Below are 22,613 nucleotides of genomic sequence, written 5' to 3'. Positions count from 1 at the left end.
TATGGGCATCCTGTAGACCTGAGTTGTTCAGTTGTGCGCAAGACCTGAAATAACATACTACATTTGTAGAGGTAAAATGTGGTGCAGATTTAATTCAACCCAGTAAGAGCAGTTAGGTGGAGCCATTGCTGCTGCAAGCAATGAGCACCCATAGTCATGAAATCAAGGGCAACCCACCTTCTAGCTGAGCAGTCTTCAGCAGACTTATGAGGTAGATTTTAAACTCGGACCTCAGCCACTCTTCACCACCTTGCCAGCCTAGAAATAAGAAAAGAGAATGCTTCAACATGTACACCACTGCTCCACTTGAAAGTATGAACAAATATGTGATTCTCTTTTTTTCCTTTTCGTTCAGTAAAAGAAGTCACATAGGTTGTCATGCTACAAAGAAAAGCCAATCATGCATATTCCTCTAAAGCAGTTTAAAGCAAAAACTAATTCCCTTCCCTATGTTATGTAACAAGGCCTCACAGCCCTACGAAGCATGTTTTCATAATCAGTATGCAAAAATCAGCTTGCGCTGTGTTGTGTTTTATGGCACATAAGCAACTAAGGCCATCATGTACCATACAAGAGGTTAAATGTGCCCACTTTGTGGGAGAAAACTAAAACTTTCTTTGAAATGTCATAGCTTCTTTAGAAGCTTTGCTTCTGTTAAGAAAGTAAAAACACGGGAAATGTCAATAAGTAAATCTTCTAGAAGTAAGCTGGAATGGGATGTGTTGATCATGAAATTGTGAGAAATGCCTTTTCCTTAGTTTTTCAAGTTTTGTGCAAAAAGATAGTGTGGTTTGTGGTGATCACTTCTCTGCATAGTTCAGGCATAGGTTTCTCTTGGCTTGAATGATTAAAGTTGTGTGTGGGGTGTGTGTGCCCAATGTGTATATGGCACAAAATCACTTTAACGAAAAGTTCTTGATGTGCGTATGACTTCCATTCTTCTAAGCTCAGCTTTGCCTAGTGTAGCATATTATTTCATTTGTTATTACATAGAGACTGCCATTTACCTCTCAGTTTACAGCATACAAACTTTCAAATTGAACAAGGTTTTATAATATATTTGCTAAGCAGCTAAATTGCCAAATCAGGTGCATAGCAGAAAAAAAGCACAAGAAAGCACATGAGAAATTTCAATGTAGCTCCGTTTTTACAACATTGTAATTTAAATGAATGACTGTAGCAAGCTTTGCATAGTTAAACTTAAAGCCCCTACTTTTTCATGATTCCACACAAAATTCCTGGTTTTAGCACTTTTGGCAGGATTGTATTAGCAGCCACACTCTTTTTTGATGACACAGTAAAACCTCGATAACTCGAAGAATTTCTGCGGTCCCGTAATTTCGAATGTAAATTTGACCGGATTATTCAAAGCGGCTACCTGCACTAGCCAAGTTAATTCGAAGACCTGGAGCACTATGCGGCAATGCCTGATCCCGATTTCACTGCAAACCAGTGAAGCAACGGCTGCTCAAAGCCGCGAGGCGCTGCTGCAAAGTGGTGCCAGCGCAAAAAAAATTATGGTCAATTTGCGTAATAAGGCTAAATGGGAATTCGGTGCGCTAGCACAGTGTGGTTGTTGTTTTGCATTGCTTATCTTGGTTTTGCATTGTTTATCTTAGCTTTGCACTGTTTCTCCTGATTATGCTTTGTTATTCATGACACTGCTATGTGATTAAAGTGGTGTAGCAAGTGTGTTGTGTTTGTTTGCATGGAACGGATGAAGCACAGTAGACACACAACACAATGTTTACTGCAGTTGTTCTAAGCATGCATGGCTCCCATTCTGCAGAAAATCCAGTGGCATTGTGATGCAGATCGATTGCATGAAAGAAAATTTCAACTGTACCCAGTTTACTCGGCTGTTCGTACTGGCAGCCGCTTATTCGGACGAGAGGTAGGTAGCACGAGAGCAAATTTGCAATTATCTCCAGGGCATTCATCATGCCGGACTCTGATACTACAGAACCGTTTGCAGTTCAGTTTGCTGCTAGCCACGCATGTATGGTGGGCAGGGTGCATCGCCGTATTTTTGCTTTTGATGTCTACTGACTCTTATGATGGCAGATTGCATCATTACACGTTTTGGGCGGCGGGACGAACTGAAAGTGAGGGGGGTGGATTATGTATCTGGAGACTCCAGCATTTTTTTTTGGCCACCAAGGGCTACTAGTTGGGGGATCGATTTTTACGTGACAATATATGATAATCACAAAGATAGTGAAATAAATGCAGCGTGTTCCTGCAACAAAATTTTTTGTTTAGGTCGCTTTTTTTTTGCTATGCTTGATTAATTTGAAAACCTGGTTAATTCGAATATTTTTGCGGTCTAAATCACTTTGAATCAAAGAGGATTTACTGTGTTGCTTGCGGACATCAGTAGGAATAATAGAATAATGGTAATGTGATTATCTAATCGTCTGAACTGTCTTGAAATGCAGAATATGGCAACAAAAGTCATTCTGGTGGTGCCTTGACATTATTGCTACCCCATCAGCTCAAGCAAGCTAGTGTTTCAAGCACTACTGTTCTGGCAGAAACATGCCCGCATGCTTCTATGAGATGTGTCATGATACTGGAGCCTATCGGAAGCAATATTACCATATTCCCGCAAATACAATGAGTTTTTTTTTTTTCTTCTTGAATTACCTTATTCAGAAAAAGCACCTTGCATTAATATTGCACCAAACTACGAATGCAGAGCGTTTCTTTTTGCTGTTCTTTGAGATGCCCACAGCAAGCTCACCCACTAAGCTCGTGGGCTGCGAGAAAAAGCCAACTTCTCAACAACCTTGGGCGGCCATCGAGACAAAGGGCGCGGCCGCTTCTGCGTGAAAGGCTGCATGCGTTAACACGTGGGAGGCGTTACACAGAATATTTCAGATTTCCTGTTCTCAATTTGCGGAACACGTGGGAGGCATTACACAGAATATTTCAGATTTCCTGTTCTCAATTTGCGGAATTTAAAATTTTTCGCCGCAGAAAATGAGGGGCCTTAATTACAACATGCCATAGAGTACTGGAATTGCTGCAGGTATACTGACATGTGCCATCAAGGAAGAGGTCTCGTGAGTCATCAAGAACATTCTTGACCACATAGTCCGCAAACCGAAGGTCTTCCATGGTGAGGTAGAGCTGTCGTCGAAGGTCATTGTCCAAGATTGTGATCTTACACTCATCCACCTGCCATGGATGAACATCGTACATTGAGATTGTACTCAACTGCATGGCAGTAATGAAGCTAGTTGCAGCTCAGAGTTACTGTAGGAGGAAATTTATTGTGGGGGAGATAGAAATACTGCTGGCCATTGGATTAAAGGCATATCTAAGGCAGGACAAGTAAGTGCCTGGAGCCAAACTTTCCCAACCCCCAAAAAAGATAGCAAAATATTTAAAGTAACTAACTTAACTGCATGCAGCAAAACATTCTATAACGTGACAGCCTGAAGGCCATAGTGTATGGATCCCAACGATTTTTACATTCTTTTATCTTTTCAAGGCCTTCAACACTTGTGATAACGTTCAATTTAATTTCTTCAGGGTTAGGCAGCTCACCCAACACTTCAGATTTGTGGGAGAGCTAATAAATAGAATAATCAGTCATCAATCCATATACATTACAATACATTGGAAAATGCACTCGAGGATCAGACCTACATTGAAAACTTCCAGCTCTTCACCTGACATACTAGTAATAAGCGACCTGAACTTAGGGAGGGCTTCAGCAGAAGGTGGCACTTTATGTAAACATTAGGCTGAACGATGACAGCCACACTAATACCGAATCAGTTTGCAATAACAGGTTGCTCTTTCCTGTGCACCATTCTCAACCATCTTTTCTTATATATCCGTTCTTTTAGGGAACGAGTATATATTCGTTCTTTCAGGGAACGAATATATAAGTCAGATGTAGGCAATGGTAAGTGAGAAGTCTTCTAGAATGCAGCAGTGTTAGGAGTAAAATTATCTTAACCATGTAATGCCCAGGCATTCAAAATTCTAGTAACAGTTAAGAACTTCCAAGGTTTCATCAGGTTAAAGTGATAAGCATGGATAACAGCCATCATCCCAAATTTACAGGTGTCAAGATGACCCTTTATGATCACCTGTAACAAGTGTGAGCTTACACTTGCTTCACTACAGCCCTGAAAAGGCCTAAAAACAATGTGCTTTGTTAGCTTGAAGCTCTGGCTAAGAAAAAGAAGACAACGTATTGCAGCACTGAGTAAAGCTGAGATTTGGGCGAGTTGGTAAGCATTCATAATGGGTGACAGTGCAACAAAGGCAAGACAAGCGCTTGTCTTGCCTTTGTTGCACTGTTCATCCACCATGTATTGCAGAACCGCATGGGTATTAAATAGCATGCACAAAGCCTTAACTCTTTCCTCGCTGTTGCAGCCATCCTTTATGCACATTCACTACATGAACAGATATTGTCATCATGTTCCAAATGATCTGCAGCTCATCCTATGAAATGACAGCACGAAGGCAACACAATGAGCACAGGAGGCAATGGTACTAGTACATCGATGTAGCGCACAGCAGCCGTACCTCAACGATGACATCAAAGAGGTGCTTCTTTTGTTTGAAAAGATCGTTGGTGGCCCCCACAACACAGCTTCGAATGCTGATGTCACTCAAAAGATCTATGATGGGCAGAGACACGTAAGGCAAACACAGAGAGCCCTGGAGAAAGGGAGAGAATGGGTGCACCAATGACACGCTGATTCCCAACTGCAGTTACGGACAAAACCGGCAGCGTAAATTCATCCAATTTGATCGGTAATCTGATGCATTTCCTGTTGTCTCCATTCAGATCCATTAGACTAAGCTGCAGCTGCTTCCTCTCAAAATACATCCTTGTCTTTATGCTTCATTCTTATATATGAATTCATGTCACTGCATTTTATTATAAGTGTGCAACATATTGCAATTATGAGAGTCAAGAAGCTGTGTGCCTTTAGGTACCTTCATGTGCTTGTATAGGTACGCTTGAATATAGGTATTCAACTCCAACTGATATTAAAATATTCCTCAGAGTGAATGAAACGTTTTCACATTACCTGTCATAAGAACATTACAGCATATATGCAATCCATGCAGTACATTTATGATGTCTGAAATGTATAACCTCAATTTGTATAACCACAGTCACAGGATGCCCAGTTTCATCTGAAACTCATAGCAAGGCATGTCAGAAATGTTAAATTATATAACGTCAGTCACAGCATGTCCAGTTCAATCCCAAATTCACAGCAAGGTGAACAAAATCACTAGCTGTTCACAACTGAACTTTGGCTTTAAAAGCAGTCCGGACCACCTTACACCAGACTTACTGTACTTATTTACATTTGAGGTGCATCTTCTAGTTTCATTACTAGTAGCAACGTGGAAACTACCTTACAGTCCCAACATTTTGCCAATCATACATCATTATGCTGTACCTTTCTTTATATGCTCCTGACCACGTTCTCTTTTTCTCGTTCTGAATAATGGTGGCATTATGTTTCACTGATGAAGCAAATGCTATCTTTATACACCACAGGCGCAATAATTGTATAGTGAACGGAAACAGTAAAAACAACTGAGAAGATGGATCTAGAGCTCTATATGTTACAACAAAAGACAGAAGAACCTGTGTTCAATTAATTTTCAGACATCTGGCAAAGATTGAAAACATCCAGCAGAGGCCTCAATAAAAGCTAATGTGCACATCTCAGGTCCGGGCTAGAGTGCAAAAAAAAAAAAAAAAAATCCCAGTCAATTTGGGTAATTAGGCCAAATGCGGATATGTGCACTAGCATGACGTCAATTGTCAGTTACAACTACAACCTACTAGGTGATACCAAGCTACCACCCAATTACCACCCCAACTTAATCTGCAGTTTAGCTACTGTGCAAGCATCATTCCAATCACGTCCCCCTCCTAACCGCTGCTGCTCATTCCATTTAGCTCAGTGCACTTAGGGGTGGTGCCGCCTAATTAGCGCCCCAGTTTCTCACCAGGTTATTACCGTCTACACCTTAGCAAGTAAGCAACCTGGTGGGCAGGTGAGCAGTGACGTAGCACCCCAGGTTCTCGCCTGGTTACCATCGGCTACATCTAAGCGAGTAAGCCACCTGGTGTGCAGATGAGCAGTGGTGCAGTGGCACAAGGCATTTGCTATGGCAGGTGTTGCCATCAGTGGGACCTGGGTTGGGTTGTGACCCAGGCTGCTCTTCCTGAGCAGACCCTCATGACTAAATGGGCTGCCGCCTAACACGGTGGACAGGCGAGCACCTAGCCACAAAACCGGCTTCAGACAAACAGGCAAACACACAACACCCAAATGCGGGGAATGGCCACTATAAGTGCTAGCGCACTAAAATATGCAGCCAGGTACTACAGGGGCAGAATTTTTTCAGCCCTGGTACAGACACTCTTTCACAAGTTGCCTGCTCTCATGACAAGAAATAAAGTAAAAGTGAGAAAAATGAAAACAAAAATAGGTCACTCCCCAACAAAACAAAGGAAACTGCCTTGCTCAAAATCCTTTAAAAAAAGAAAAGCGTGCAAACAGCCTTTCCTCCACTAGTGCTAACCTTTCAAGAACAACAAGGGCTGCTTGCCTTTGAGAAGATGGAGAGAGGCAGGCCACAGTCCTCATTCGGCAGAGCTATCACCTTGGGAATGCTTTGAAGAAGCAGCAAGTCATCCTGGTCACGGCTGGCCAGGCCTGGGGCAGTACCCAATTCAATTCCTTCACCGCCAAAGTTGAGAGTCACCAAGCCTGTGCCCTCTTCACCCGGGGTTGTTGATCCATCGAGCTCATTGAGAAGGTCACTATCGTCTCCTCCTCCTGGTATGCTGCCCTTAGTAGCACCAGATGGTGATTCCTGCATGTGTGTACGTGAAATCGAATGGGCTGCACTTTGTATATAGTGGCTACCATTCAATTATTACTAACGTACATAAAAACACCAATGGGACATTGCCAGTTGCTGCACTCCACAAAAACTGGCAAAAGTACCATCAGTGCCCTTCAACAATTCACAACTGCTTCTGGAATCAAAATACACAGACATGGAGTCACAATTTGGTACAGCTGGCTTTATGATTCCCCTATATCTTACAAAGGCTGAGGCATGCGCAGAAGAGGCAAGCAAAATGCAACGAGGCAGCAGAACTGCTGTTAACAATCGTTGCAACTAGAAAAAATAGAATAATATCGAGCTTATTGTTGTTCAAAATTGCTCCCTAAAGGCCTCAGTTGTTGCTGCAGCAAACTACCACTCCTTACTGAAAAAAGGTAAGGGCTGTCCAGACAAAAAACAGTGCATTGTCTATTTATGTGAAAAAAATACCACTGCACTGTGTTTTGTTCTGGTGGCTCGTTCACTTGCATGAACTGAACACCAATGTGCCAAGCACACATGAATGTATGAGCATGAGACAGCCCTACTGACGGACACCGAGGACAACTCAATCCAGCTAATTTTCTCAGAAAGAATTGATTCTCCAGATTCCTCTAGTAGCAGAAGAGACAATCATGGCTGAAAAAATTGAATCTAAAAATATTCACACCACTTGATTCAAACACGTGATGTCTACACCGAAAAGGGCATAGCCTAGCTTCTTGAATATGCACACAAAAATCGGTTTTGACGCATGCATTTTACTTGCGAAACTGGCCAGTGAGGCGACACGTGTATTTCACTTTGTGGTCTTTTCTAGCTTATAGAGGCTCCATTTTCGGCAAAAATGGTCTGTTTGTGATTAGAATGTGGTATCCTACCAATACAGGCCAACTTCAATTTGTCATCAGTGTCCCTTTAATTCAATGGCGTTTCCACATTCCTAAAAATGATGCAATGCATTGCAAACAAAATCCATACTTGGGCTATTCAAACAAATCAGCAGGTCTTGGAACAGCAACATGAAAGGGAATACAAAGTTCACACTTGCATCTGAATATAACAGAGAAAAAAAAAATGATAATGCATATTATGGAGGTTATTCTCCGAAAGAAAAACAGTTTAGCCAAAAACAAAAAAAAATTTGCTTCCCATTAGTACTCGATTAGTAGTTGTTGGTTATGCAAAAACGGGTGTTCCCTTTCATGCTGCTTGCATCTGTATGCAAAGAAGAGGATTACGTCTCACTGCATACTCTGGAAGTAAGGCTGTAGATAGCAGAGGGGAGTTTACTCCAGATGAAACCTCTGTTCGCAAGGATGCTGGAGGTGTCTTTGCTGGGGACAGGTGTCGTAGGTGACTTCCCCGTGTCACAGTCCTCTCGTTCTACAAATTCCAACTTAGACCTGCACCCAACAGATCAGAGCAAGTGTTGCTGTGAAGCCAATTACAATAGAGCATTTTAAACACAACAGTGACAATACTGAACTCATGGTCTATAGCAACAGCATCCTTCCTCCAATCCATTTTTGCACTAGAAAAACAAAATCAGCCAGGCTCCTACAGCATTTGTGCAAGACAGCAACGAGTGCCTGGATTAATGCTACACCCAATCACTCTGTTTAGTCTATGCACAGGGTTGTCAAGAGGTCCATAAAAAAAATTGCTCAAATTTTGTGCATCATAGTCATGGCATAGAATGTACCCCCTAGTTATAGGTGCAATGTTTCTTTTTCCAAAGAAAATGTAAAAATCCCCACAGCAAACTCAGTAACTCACTAAAAACAGGAACCTGATCTGACAAACTTAAATGGAAACTTCTCAGAAACTCGAAAACTGTTTGTTGCCACTACCTCGTCATACACAAATCATCATTGGCAAGTGTAACACATCTGGTGGTCCACATCTGATATCATTCATTTTACTAATTTTACGTTCGATTTTGAAGCCGTTTCCTCCTTGCCTGGATCTGCACCACATGCCACCGACCTTGAGTGCCTACAATTTTTCAGACACCAGGTCTAAGCACCAACTGCTGCTAAAGACAACGGCACAGCAGTTTTGCTTACTCCAAGCCTAAACACATCTAGTCGTCGTGGCCCAGCACACTTCAGAATGCTTGTAAATTCAGCAGTGAATACTAGGAAGGTGCAAATGGACAGGCAAGCATGGAGTTACACTGATGGAAGCAGCTCGTTCAGTCCATGCAAACAAGATTTTGCAGAGGCAAGCATACAGTGCATTCCCATGCTTCAAACAGACTTAAACAGCATTAATAAATCATGGTCATGACCAACCAAAGTCTGGCACAAGAACAAGGATTGCAGAAGTAAACCTTACAACAAGGCAGCTGAACCCATTTTGCAAGCTTCTAAGCTTTTAAATCTCATTAGTGCAAACTGATAGCACCACTCTGCATAACAGCTCTGCATAACAGGAAGGCAGCGCTCTGCATAAACCTGGCAGTTATGCTGTAATTAGCTGCTTTTCTACCTCTTCCCAAACACGGATACTATGTCTAGTGAGGAAAACAAGCACAAAGTATTATCTAATAAAGTTCCATACCAGTCAAAGCACTTGCCCTACTGTACAGTAGCACATCTGTACAGGAAAAGCTCTTTGACTGAAATTCTCATCAGTCTTATATGCATAACCACAACCAATGCCAACGCAGATTGCTATTGAAAAAAACCTGTGTTCAAAATAGTAAAACTATCTGAACAAATATGTAATTACACAAGAATTCATACAGGAACATCCCTACAAACAAAGACTTGGTACCACCCAAAATGAGATATTCAAATGTTCATTCATTCACTCATTAGTTCGACATTCTTTATACTGCCAAGTGAAAAGTGGTAAACGGTATGGCATGTGCAGTTCAGCAAGCTGGACGTTGACTATGAGACCCACAATAGTTAAGGAGTGCAGATAACATGAGGTTCTTTTAAGGAGCCCTGAAACATTATTCATTAAAGTTGCAGTGTGCGAGTCGGTTGGGCGAGTCGGTTTGGTTTGGTTTATGGGGGTTTAACGTCCCAAAGCGACTCAGGCTATGAGAGACGCCGTAGTGAAGGTCTCCGGAAATTTCGACCACCTGGGGCTCTTTAATGTGCACTGACATCGCACAGTACACGGGCCTCTAGAATTTCGCCTCCATCGAAATTCGACCGCCGCGGCCGGGATCGAACCCGCGTCTTTCGGGCCAGCAGCCGAGTGCCATAACCACTCAGCCACCACGGCGGCTTGTTGGGCGAGACGGTCAGACATTTCAACAAAAGGTACTGCACACACTCAGACAAGGACGAGAAGGTTAACAAAACAAACGCAGACTCTCGACTGATTTATTCGACAGAAAAAACACATATTATACCCTCGAAAATGCTATATCTATGTGTGCGCAGTACCTTCGCTGAAGTGCTTGGGATGTTAAAGGGTGCATTTTCACGGACATTCTCAAGCAAGGATTTTTTTTAAACATGTTTTGTAGAAGCAAGGTTACCTGCAATCAAAATTTTGAGTTCAGCATCTTCATGCCTTTCTCTCTAATCTTGTCATTTTTTTCACGCTCAAAGGTTGGCACTCCTGCACTAGCCCCACCTGCTTAAATATCCCTGTTGATGAATTTATGAAGTGTTCTATGTTTTGTTTATTTAGTGCCTGACGCTGCAGCCTCAGTTTGGCGCACCAGGCTGCCGCTGCTTGCAGAAATTTCTTAGGGGACAAAGCTTCCTGAAGCACCGGCACTACGCCGCTGACCGGCCGCCATCATGGTAACTGTGAGTTGTCTGAAAGAACCTGACAAATAGCCATTTCTAAACCTACATACATAGAATCGTGACATTGAGGAGGGCGCACATTTGAAAATGTCGCCAGAAAGGGCTCGCCAACTTTCAAGCAAGAATGTGGGCTGTCTACTGCATGTGAAGTCATATCAAATATTTAGCTCACATGTTTATGAAAACTAAATCTAGCAATTGAGCAAGTTTATATACTACGCTCAAAAAGTGGTGCAGGCCCCTTTAATGTGCACTGGCACTGCACAGTACAATGGGCATTTTTGCCGTTAACCTGCATCGAAATGCACCTGCTTAGGCTTGGATTCGGTCTCGCCACCTTGGGCTCAGCAGCCAAGCACCATAACCACTGAGCCACTACAGCAAGTGCCAGTTGAAAAATGATTTGAAGTGAGGCAGTTGCAGCCACTTGCCTCATTTCGGTCTTCTCCTTGGGATCGGAGTCCAGGAGCTCATCTATCTCCGAGACGAGTTTGTCCTCTTCTTCAAACACAGAGTCGTCAGTCACCCTGTTCAAGTATGGGATGTCAGCGAGGCTCACTGGGAGAATCTTGCTGATGAACTCTTTTCCAACGGACCCTAGAGACAGCCGTGGAGCCTCCGTCTTCTCTTTCTTCTCCTCGGCATCTTTGCGTGGGGTCTCCGTTTTCTCCTTCCTCTCTTCAGAATCTTTTTGGCTGACTGGGGGGGACTTGGGGTCTTCTACTGCATTCTCAATAGACTCGACTCGCTTGGCAAGGCTTTTGGTCTCCGAATTACGTATTGTCTTAGAAAGGAGGCTCAAATCTTCAGGTGAGTGAGCCTCTTTGTCCTTTGCTGGAACTTCTGAGCCAGGCTCCTTCTTCCTAAAGAAATTGAATACTATCACCTTAGCTGCAGTAGAAGGGTCCTGTGGTTGGATACCTTTTCACTAGGAAAATGCTCTGGCAGAGCAGAAATACTGTGCACATGTAGGAGTCTATGATCCATAGTGATTATGAAAAGTTATAAGCACTGTAAATAGAATGCACAGCAACAGGCACAGCCTTTGTTAAAAGTTTAGAGCCCAAAAGGTGTGCTTCTGGGTCATGGTGTTTGGACTGTTATCCACTGATATCGTTCAAAATCTCTTGAAGACGAAAGAAACTATCACCCCCACTTTTCCAAACAGTAGGACTTTCACGGATGCTACAAGAACCCGACTACATGGCCTAGCAAACCCTTCGTGTTCTTTACTTCTGACAAAGGCTGTACATTGAAACAAAAACTGTCGACCAAATCATTTATGCCAGCCTTAGTTTTAGTCTTTGCAGTGAGCCATGAGGTTTCTATGGACAAAATGTAGAAAAAGGCAGGCTTGACATTAGACAAAGACTAACAGCAAGGCAAAGATATGGTGTGCCTTGCCTGTCTTTCTCCGAGGCGAGGGTATCCAGACTTTGCTTCAGCTCACTCGGTGAGTGCCGCAAGTGAACTTCGAGGAAGTCATGCTCCTCGGGATGCAGCTCAGAGCTCAGCTGCCGCAGGCCAGTCGTGCATGCGCACTCTTGCAGGCCCTGCTCTAGCATGCCTGCACAAGTTGCACACAACAAGTAATGAAAGAAAGCTTCAGAAAAAGTTCCCCACGGTGTTCCACTGAAAAGTGGACCCTAAAAAAAGTCAGAAGAGGGGCAAGACAAGGCTGCTTATATCAATAGCTCTGAAAACCAGCAACAAAATTTGATTTTAAAAAAGAATAAACCAGCCATTGTTTATCTGTGAGCTCCAGCATTTAAAAGTTTATAAGCAACCTTACGAAGATAACACATTTTACCACAACTACAGACATTCCTACAAACACGTTTTATCATTTTACTTCCACTATGCATTCAACGAACTCCTGAAAAGTAATTACTACTATAGTCAATACATCGCTATTCCAGATTAATCCTAGAAAATTTAGGCAAAATATATCTCCCGAAAGTAAACAAGACATCATACAACTGCACAATATCGATGACTTGCTGCTAGCTGACACCGAATGTCCAACCACGTTTAACAGATTTTATGCATCATTGTTTACTAAGGAAGATCATTCCAGTATGCCAACTGTTCCAAAGTCTGACTACCCATTCATGTAGCCTATCACCATTAGAGCTGAGGGTACTGCATCACTAATTAAAAACCTAAAGTTATCCTCATCTGCCTGAGTGGACAACATAAACTCGAGGATCCTTAAAAATGCCATCTCAATTTCCTGCCAGATTTTGTGCCAAGTATTCCAGCAATCATTATCTTCAGGAGAACTGCATACTGACTGTAATATCGCCAAGGTCATCCCTATCTTCAAAACAGGTAACAAAAACTCTCCTGATAACTATCGCCCTATTTCGTTAACATGCATATTCTGTAAATTACTTGAACATATTATCACCTCTCAGATTTACAACCACTGGAATGAAATGACTTTTTTTTTCAAATAAGCATGGTTTTAGGAAAGGCTACTCATGTGATACCCAGTAATTTGAATTTACTATTGACATGCATTCTAACATGGATGGTAACCAGCAAACAGATTGCATTTTTTCAGATTTCTCAAAAGCATTTGACAGAGTTGCACACGGCCGGCTGTTTACTAAATTATCTACCCTTTCTCTTGATTCTCTCACATTTTCTAGGCTTTGAAACTTTCTCTCACTACATAAACAATTCACAGTTGCCAACAGTTCTTCCTCACTGCTACTTGACATAACCTCAGGCATACCATAAAAGCATACTTGGATTCTTACTTTTTCTGATTTACATTAACAACCTCCCCAATATTTCATCCCGTTTGTCGTTTCGCAGATGACTGTGTTGTTTGCCGTAAGGTCATTTCAGAGACTGACCACCTGACCCTTCAAAATGATCTCAAGACTTGATTGATGTAAAAACTAGCACATGATTGTAAACTCTAATAAATGTAAATCAATGACTTTTAGCCACAGGTATGCTATTTCTAACCTCAACTACATTATAAATAACACCTTCCTATCCATGGCTATGTTGTACAAATACGTTGGAATTCAGTTCTCACCAAATTTTTCATGGTACTCTCACATTTCAAGTGTGCAACAAAACATCAAGGACGTTAGGTTTTATACGACGAAAGCTTCGAAACTTGCCTAGCTCTGTTCACAAACTCGCTAATGTTATATTTATTCACCCACAGTTGGAATTCATCTAACCTATATGGTCTCCCCATCAAAAAAATCTGATAGAAAGGCTGGAGTCCATTCAAAGCAGAACTGCCCGGTATATTTTAACAATCATAGTCCCCTCGCCAGTGACTCCCAGCTTAAAAGCCTTAATGATATACAGATGCTTGAAAGTCTTGTTTAATTTCTCTTCTGTGTTTATTTAAAAAATATGTTTACATCTGGTCTTATACCTGGAACGGTCTTCCTGACAACATAATCTCTTTCACTGATCCTGGAGTGTTTAAAAGACACCCATGAACACATTTATCACCTGAGTATTGTTCGAAATGTTGTACCACAGTTTCAGTTGCTCTTAACATTGTTTTCTGATGTACCATTGTTACTGCTGCCCTGGTTATCTTTTTTTTGCATATTCATGTTTTGCTCTTTGTTTTATTTTCTATTTTTGTGTTTAATGTTATTTTAAATCAGTTTTGTAACAACTTTGTGTTCCTTTCGTGTATTTTCCTTGTACTGTGTTTGCTGCACTGTTAATATGGTACAGCGGGGATTAACCATGGTGTCATAAAAATGGTGAACACCACTGGAGGGCGTTATTTACGGGGGTGTCTGTCACTTCATCCTTGAGTTGTGCCTGACTATAGCTGCTTTATCTTATCGCTGAATGGGTCGCGTTTCAGAACCCTTTAAATTTCCAACAAGAACTACGACAGACAAGAAAAGGAACAAAGTTGGGGCACCATGAACACTTACCAGGAAACAGTGAACAGAGGGTAAGAATAGTGGAGCAGAGATCCTTGACAGGAGTCTTGTAAAAGAGCACCTGGTGAGAGAAAGAGAGGGAAAAGATTGCAACAGCACTGTACGTTAAAATTGTCACAAACAATGATTTGGCAGCATTCCACAGTGCAACACACCTACGGCAGGCTTCACTATACCCTCCCGTCAACAATATTTTTCCGTTCATGCTGTCTTTTGTTCTGGCCCGCTGCCAGTCACACAAGGTAGCCCATGCGTGGCTCTAGCTGTACGCAACTCACCTTCCGTTCCAGAAGTAGCAGCTTAAAAAGCAGAACTGCCTTGTGCTTGAAGTGCAGAATGAGGTCACGTGAAGACAGTCCTGCAAACATGGATGCAAGGATCGAGACATGCTGTAACAGCAGTTAAAAAAAACCGAGGAAAAAGGAACAAAGATATATTTTTTGTAGTGATAGCTACATTACAGTAGCATTTCGAGCCTTCAGCGTGGTGGCGTGCCACCCTGTGGCTGCACCGCCACGCTGTCACGTGGTTGGTCACATGGTGCGGAGCAGCTGCTGGCGGCGCGGCGCCGTGGCTGATCACGTGGTTCGTCACGTGGTTGGTCACATGACCAAGTTCCACTCGGCCAGCTGTAGCTATTGTGCCACTCCAGGTTTAACCACAGCTAAACCACCGCCGATTTTTTTTTTAATCTATACACTGCAATGCCTCAGCCAAAGCTGCTTTTTTTTTTAGATTTCAGAGAATACCAGTCTTCAGCATTTGATAAATATGGTGCAGTAAAACATGTGATCATATTAATGTCTGCAGAAGAGCAATTAAAATAAAAACTTTAATAAATAATGGGCACTGATAGGATGTGTCCCTTCCGTCTCACATAACACACGACCAGTAAGCTAGAAAGCTCTTCAGCCACAACATTACTAGTCTTGACATACTGACATGTCTCATTTCCGAAAACAGCTTATTATACACTGTGTGATAAAGGTTGACATTGTATTGGTTCCTTTAGTAGAAAATTGAAATCTGCCTGTCCTCAGATGATGATGATGATTAATGGCACATGGCGTTTCATCTGCACAAAGGGTCAGAGACCCCTTTTTCCAAGCATTTCACACCAGAGAAAGCCGAGCACCAGGCCAGGGGAAAGTTTGTACCCATTGCAAAATGCATGAAGTGGATGCCCAAATCTCTAGGCCGCCACTGTGGTAAATCCATCCTTAGAGAGTTACTTACTAAAAAAAAAGAATAAAAAGATAAATTCGGAGCAACTCAGGCGATTATACTACACCTGATACAACCTCTCATTATGGAAAGCAGCTCACGGCCCTGAAAATTCTATGTGCCAAAAATATTGTCCAAAGCAAGGCCAGGCAACAAAGCCACATTTAGGTTTTTGTACTAAAGATCAAGACCAGAAAGAAAGCAATACGTAGCACTGAATGGCATGAGCAGTATGCTGTAGAACAGCAGACTTGAAAGTGCAGATTATTCATACGCATGTCATAGTAGTCACGCTAGTAGTATAAGTAATCTGCAAGCCCATTCACCTCTCCAAGGATCAACATCAGCTGCTAAAACCAGATCATGTTACTATGCACATTCTGAGCCCAGCAAGGCCCAACAAGCTGACCATGCTCACCTAGGTATGGCTGCCCGCCACGTAGCATGTCAGATGATAACAGGGCATTCAGGTTCTGGTATGTCTCCTTGAGCAGCGCCACCTGGCTGAAGTCTCGTTCTTCAAAGTACGCATGTGTCACTAGCTGCAACTTGGCCTGGATCAGCCCATACAGGGGAAGCCGGCTCAGCACACACACACTCTTCTGGACTGAGCTACGTGTCACGTCCGAGCCACGACGCAGCAACATCTGTGAATAGGAGCAAGAATAAAATTAGGGCAGCATCCAGATAATGTCCAACCAAACACCATGGAATGTTGCTACAGTATAAAATCAGTCAGGGAAGCAAAAATATGGGCCATGCTGAGGTTTTTATGCGTCTTTAAAGGGCCCCAGTAAGATGCTCTCAATAAAGTTGCGATATGTCTGGAACTTTAAAGCATGCCGCTTCGTAATTATCCTCCAGCAACAATTTTTGTAATGCGTTTTGTGGAAGCTGAGTTATGTGCAAAAAAATTTTGAACTTCCGCGTCTTCGCACCTTTCCCTCTCCTCTCGCATGCCAAAACAGTGGTGCTCCTCCGCCTGCCTCACCCACTTGGCCCCTCCCCACCTCCGCCGGCTGCGGCGCCCGCATAGTGGCCACGGCCGTGGTGGCGCGTGACGTCTGAGAGAATTTGGCGCTGTGAACCAATGATAACCCCCGGCTGCTGACATCATTACACGACGTGACGTCGTATGCCAGGTTTTCGCGTGAAAGCCCGGCGCCACGCGTCGCCGCGAGGTGTGAAAGCGGGAATTTTTAAAAATGTACTGTAAATTTCCTGCTCGCTTTTGAGGTCTCATACGCAGCATGGACGCTCGGTGGCCTGTACTCTACATGGTGCAAGCATTTTAAAGCCAATCTCGAACACCCCTTTCTGGGGCCCTTTAAGCGGACATGAGCGTGAAAAAATGGCGACGTGTCTAAAAATCACATTTCTTATTTTTGCTTTTTTTGTTATGAGTAAGCCTTCCTATTTCATGTCTAACAATATCAGAGTCGAATTACTAAAAATTGCGATGTAAACAAGACAAGTGATCGAAAAATAAGCAGAATTTAACTACTTTCGAATGGTGACAAATTTAAATAGCTATGTTTCCCACCATTGCGGTGCTGCAAGTAGGTAGACAAACCTTTTTCTTTCAGACGAGTCCTTCGGCAGTTTCATAGCTCGAAAAAAGCAATTTGAAACTGCAGTTTCCGTGTCCCCAGAAGCTTCACCGCCGCTGTCTCTTTGAATAACTTGCAACACATTTTTTTTCGTTTAACGTCTTCGCGCAACCTCAGTATTAAACACGATACTCTTGTACTTAACACTTGTTGCATCACAATGAAATTTGGTACTGATATGCTTTACTTTATGCAGAATGCAGCTCATACTACTTTTATTGCAATTCATATTTCAGAATGAGATTCAAAATTTTTACAACCACTACGATCTCATCAAAAAGAGACTTTCTAAAGAGCATTATTTAAATGCAATAGCATTTAGGTTGTCGTCATGCAGCTTTCAGTCTCTTCCTGACGAAATTTCCTGATTGGTCATTTGGGTTCACATGACCCTACCTGGTTGGTCAGCTGGGGTCATGACACCCCAAATGAACAATCAGAGAGCACAACCAAGTTTGCAGTTCTAAATGATTGGTCAAGAGAGGTCACATGACCTTGTGACGTCATCACAACCTGGCCACCATGGCACGTGGCAACCTGCCCACTGGGTTGTGAACTACCTACCCCCCGTGACATGTGCCAATAAAATTTATTGGCATATATTCAATGCAGTTGCCACCTGCCCACCATTGCGCTGCACCTGGGTCTTACGGGAACTTGGTAAGAGCAATCTGGGTCTCACAAGCACCACCGGTGGGTGTGTTTGAAACAGGCACCTGCCGGAAAAGTGGCACATCGTTTAACTGCTGCGCCACTGCGCCAGTAGTGGCATGAGGACTCCCCGCGATCTATGAATGCGATTGAAAGGGTCGCGACGTCATGAACACCATGTGATCACCAGTGCGCCATCACAGGGCACCACCAAGTTTGAAAATCTGTGGACCTCCAAGATATAGAAGTGGGCTCACCCCAAAAATATGAATTAAGGTGTATTAGCTAGGATTAGTTGGCGGATTAAGGTAGATTAGTGGGTCAGATCAGTATAATCCTATAGGATAATCCAATGGGAGGTACTGGAACATTCTAGAAGGTGATAAAACATGCATACCATATGAGGCAATGGTATCATTTCCAACTGGAGCTTTTCCAAGAAAAGCCGCCGCGGTGGCTGAGTGGTTATGGCGCTCGGCTGCCGGCCCTAAAGACGCGGGTTCGATCCCGGCCGCGGCGGTCGAATTTCGATGGAGGCGGAATTCTAGAGGCCCGTGTGCTGTGCGATGTCAGTGCACGTGAAAGAACCCCAGGTGGTCGAAATTTCCGGAGTCCTTCACTACGGCGTCCCTCATAGCCTGAGTCGCTTAGGGACGTTAAACACCCATAAACCAAACCAGCTTTTCCAAGAAAATTGCATGAACATTAGACACTCACTGTAGACACCATAGCAGGCAACCTAAATGCTATAGCATTTTCTTAAGAATGTAGACAAGAAGGCCCACAAGTTATTAATGCAAAAGCATTATATTGCTCATCGAAGAAAGAAAGAAAGAGAGAGAGAGACAGAAAGAAAGCAAGGAAGAAAAAAGAAAGAAAGAAACAGAAAGAAAGAAAGAACGAAGGAACCGACAGACTGACGGACGGACGGACGGAAGGAAGGAAGGAAGGAAGGAAGGAAGAGTGGAAATAAAAAATAATGAAAGTAACAAAAAATATAAAAGAACTAATTTTTTTTTTTTCAGTGCTTTTGCATTCAAACCACTGTGAAATATTTTACATGGCACACTTTTTTTCCTGCATACAAGGAATCATAGTAAGCAAAATGGGATATTGTTCAGTGGTGTTGTATGTCCATACTGGCAACAAATAAGCGAAAAAAAATGCCCCAAGATTTGAAATACATGACTGCCGAAAATTGAACCAAGCAAGACAGGTGAAAACGGACAACATATTTAAAAAAAATCTGGCAAAGACCATTCAACTGAAATTTTCAGCCACCTAGCACCAAATATTAACAAAAATGTTATGTTCTGGAGCATGTCCCCTTAAATCTGCCCCTGTTCCATGGGAACACAATAACTGCACCAAAAATTAAGCCCATATTTCAAGATTAGATGGATGTCAATCTGGTTTTGCGAGAAAAGACAAACTGCTGACAGTGCGCATGCTTTCTATACATTACAGACATCATCTACAGTAGAAAGAATGTTACTGCCGCCAAAAACATTCTAGCTCATCTTTCCAAGTCTTAGCGCAGTTTGCAGATGAAGCTGACATCAAAAAAAGGAACCATATACCCAAATCAATCCCTGTTTCAATTTCAAATATTTCTCCACTGAAGTGGTTAACAGAAATGGTAAGAAACATTGAAAAAATAAGGCAAAAATTTACATTGTATATGCAAAAAGGTTCCACCATTAAATGGTTTCAATGCTTCTAAACTGTATGCTCTGTTGAGATGACAGAAACGAGCACTGCAAAAAATGGTCAACCTCATATGCACTGCATAATACAGCAAGAAATACTTTTTCCCATTTGAGTACCGTAATAACTGAAGTGCCTTTTCAGAATTTGTTTCAAAACATACACACACAAATAACTTCTATGTGGAATGCCCTGTCTGCTGTATGGGAAGCTTCTAAAAGCCAGCATGAGCAGGCACCTTAGAAAAGTGCCCAGCTTGTGTCTGGCTTCTATGATAGCAGCATAGATAACTTACTTCTTAAATCCCAAACCGCGTCACATGAGGACCACACCGAAGTTATATATGCAGAAAAAAACATTCTTTCTCAAGATGTACTGAATTCACCATGAGCTCACAAACTAAATATAAACTGTAGCAACTTCAACAATAACACTGAGCCCTCGTATTTCTGCCCTTCAGCTTAGCCACAAGTGAAGGTGTCTATCTGAGGGTAGTGAGGGCTGGCACAGAAGGGCTGGAACAACAAAGGTATCAGCCTGACTGATTGCTGCATGCTACGCACACAACTCTGCACTCAATTGGCATTCACTTAACACACAAGCTGCACTAGTGGTGCGCAGTTTGTAATGTCTAAAGGGGAGGAAGCATGACATTGTTTCAAGAGAGGTCCGTGTTGATTCAAAGTAGAAAAATAAAATGCTATGTTTACCTCTGCACTGATCTGTCGATAGCAGGATATCCCAAAAACAGTTTGCCTTGGGTTATCCAAAGCTGGCAAGTGAAAGTACACAGTGTCTGAAAGGGAGAAGAAGTGGAATAGTTCGACCGATGTGCTTTATGCATCATCATACACACAATAAAATCCTTACAACACCAGTAACTTTTTTTTTTTTTTTTACCTTTAGGAGACGGCACTGCCAGTCACGAATAAGTAACATTCTACTTCCAAGTTTAACTGCACAACTGCACTCATTTCTACCCTGCAATTGATAACGACCCGAATCATCAGGTGTTGAGTTGCTACAAATTTTTGTAAGTTGTAAACGAAACGATGTCAAGTGTACCATGATGTCCGGATGCCCTTGTGACACTCGGTGTTATATTTGTGTAGTAATATGGACTAGCATCATTTGCACTACTTCACATTGCTTCCATCACTTTTTTTTTTTCATCATACCAAAATTGTTTGAGCCCTCATCTTTAAGTGTAAACATAAACTCCTTCCAGAAAGTAATTTAGTAACAACCAGAACGTTTCCATTTAACATAGCATGAAATTTAAGCACATGACAAATAAGTATTATAATCTAAGTACCCTAATAGTTCTGCCATTCTTTGCACTGTCCACCCACTGCAAGCTTCTGTCTGAAGAGCAGAGCAATATTTACTACAAGAAAGCAGTGTCGTCATACCTTCTTCATAATTGTGGGCACCATCGGGCAATGCGAGGGATGGAAGATGTTTCCACGCATCTGGCAGATCCTGGTTCTCCTGAGCTCCTGTCTCTCCTCTTCCCAGTATTGGTGGGTAAGCATACTCCAACTGGCCATCAAGCACAGAACAACAGGAGACAGAGGTCATTGTCAAAGCTTTGTCATCATTTTATGTCAACAAGATAATGCAGATAGAGTTCCAAAAAGCCAGCCAAGCTTTGGCAAACTATTCTAAAGAATTCCAACACTGCCTTCAAATGCTGCAGACCGTAAACACTTCTGCCTGCACAGTAGTGATGAGAGTACCAAATTAAAACTACTAGTAGTGTAATAAGTATGCGGATGCAGCTGCCATGTTTGAAACCAAGGTGAAACCTTCTTCCTGAAGCTTTCCTATGGAGTATAGCTCCGTAAAGGTATAGTGACTCAAGTGCATAGCTTTATATTTTCTTGAAGATCTTCTCTTCGAGCTGCTGTTCTTTGTCCTCTTGCTTAGCTCACTGCACCAATCGAATGAAGGATGTATGCCCTATAATGCTATCAGCAGGCAGGCCACTGCTTGCTATCACCAACTTTCACACCCTTGTGTTCCATTTCACTATGCCAACAGTCTATACTGTCAGAACTTTTCTGGACCTGTTAATCAGGCTTGTATTTACACACAGCCCTAATGGGAAAATATCCTGCATTAGCATGGCTTTAAAGGGGGCTAGTTGGTCATACAACTTAGCATAGGGGTGCACGAACTATATTACAGATGGGACGACAGAGGACAACAAGCGCAAAGTTTCAACTAAAATTTTATTTTCAACTGCGCGTGATTTTATGTTACTTATCCAGACACAAAATCAGGACGGAAGCAATAAAACAGCTTAGCAAGCATCCGACTGAGGTCACATTTCCCTGACTTTCCGTGCAGAGAGAAACGTTTTTTTTTTGTTTTTTGGTCAATGCAATCGCAACCTGCATGTGCCAGACAGAAGTGGCAGTGCTTACTAATTATGGTCAGTGAAAATACAACCTTTTAATTTCATCCAAACAGCCATTATTACTTGCTGCTCTAAAGTGACAATGGCAAAAACGGCGTTTCTTTGGAGTGAATGCAGGCACGGAGCAGTTTTTTGCCAGCAAGTGCAACATTGTGCACTTTCTGCAGGTTGTCGCAGCTTGACACACAGTTTTAGTAGTGCAACGCCATTAAGTTGCTCTTAACTCTCCAAATTAATCATACAGAGGAACAAGAAGTTAATTTCCTTTTCCTTCTTTTGTTGCGCTATTTACCTACCCTCGTTTTAAGTTGCAAGATGCGTAGTCGATGCGATTTCAGCTAGTTTATTCATACTTAGGATGCTAGAAGAACACGTGCATTAAGGTAGCCAC

At 42.4% G+C, this 22,613-nt stretch overlaps 1 protein-coding gene across 1 annotated transcript in view; it reads right to left on the bottom strand.

Moving 5' to 3' along the window:
* Positions 1–22,613, bottom strand: part of LOC144125694 (late secretory pathway protein AVL9 homolog) — a 40,149-nt gene that overhangs the window by 16,521 nt on the left and 1,015 nt on the right. The window contains exons 2-13 of the mRNA XM_077659312.1: positions 21,213–21,342; positions 20,511–20,596; positions 16,251–16,479; positions 14,887–14,966; positions 14,600–14,669; positions 12,075–12,237; positions 11,102–11,533; positions 8,147–8,297; positions 6,607–6,873; positions 4,549–4,683; positions 3,042–3,180; positions 178–258 (exon numbers count right to left, since the gene is read on the bottom strand). Coding sequence (XP_077515438.1) covers positions 178–258; positions 3,042–3,180; positions 4,549–4,683; positions 6,607–6,873; positions 8,147–8,297; positions 11,102–11,533; positions 12,075–12,237; positions 14,600–14,669; positions 14,887–14,966; positions 16,251–16,479; positions 20,511–20,596; positions 21,213–21,342 — 1,963 coding nt within the window. The remainder of the gene's footprint in view (positions 1–177; positions 259–3,041; positions 3,181–4,548; positions 4,684–6,606; positions 6,874–8,146; positions 8,298–11,101; positions 11,534–12,074; positions 12,238–14,599; positions 14,670–14,886; positions 14,967–16,250; positions 16,480–20,510; positions 20,597–21,212; positions 21,343–22,613) is intronic.

The sequence above is a fragment of the Amblyomma americanum genome, chromosome 3 (assembly GCF_052857255.1).
Source record: "Amblyomma americanum isolate KBUSLIRL-KWMA chromosome 3, ASM5285725v1, whole genome shotgun sequence".
Lineage (NCBI taxonomy): Eukaryota > Metazoa > Arthropoda > Arachnida > Ixodida > Ixodidae > Amblyomma > Amblyomma americanum.
This window is presented reverse-complemented; position numbering and strand designations above follow the sequence as displayed.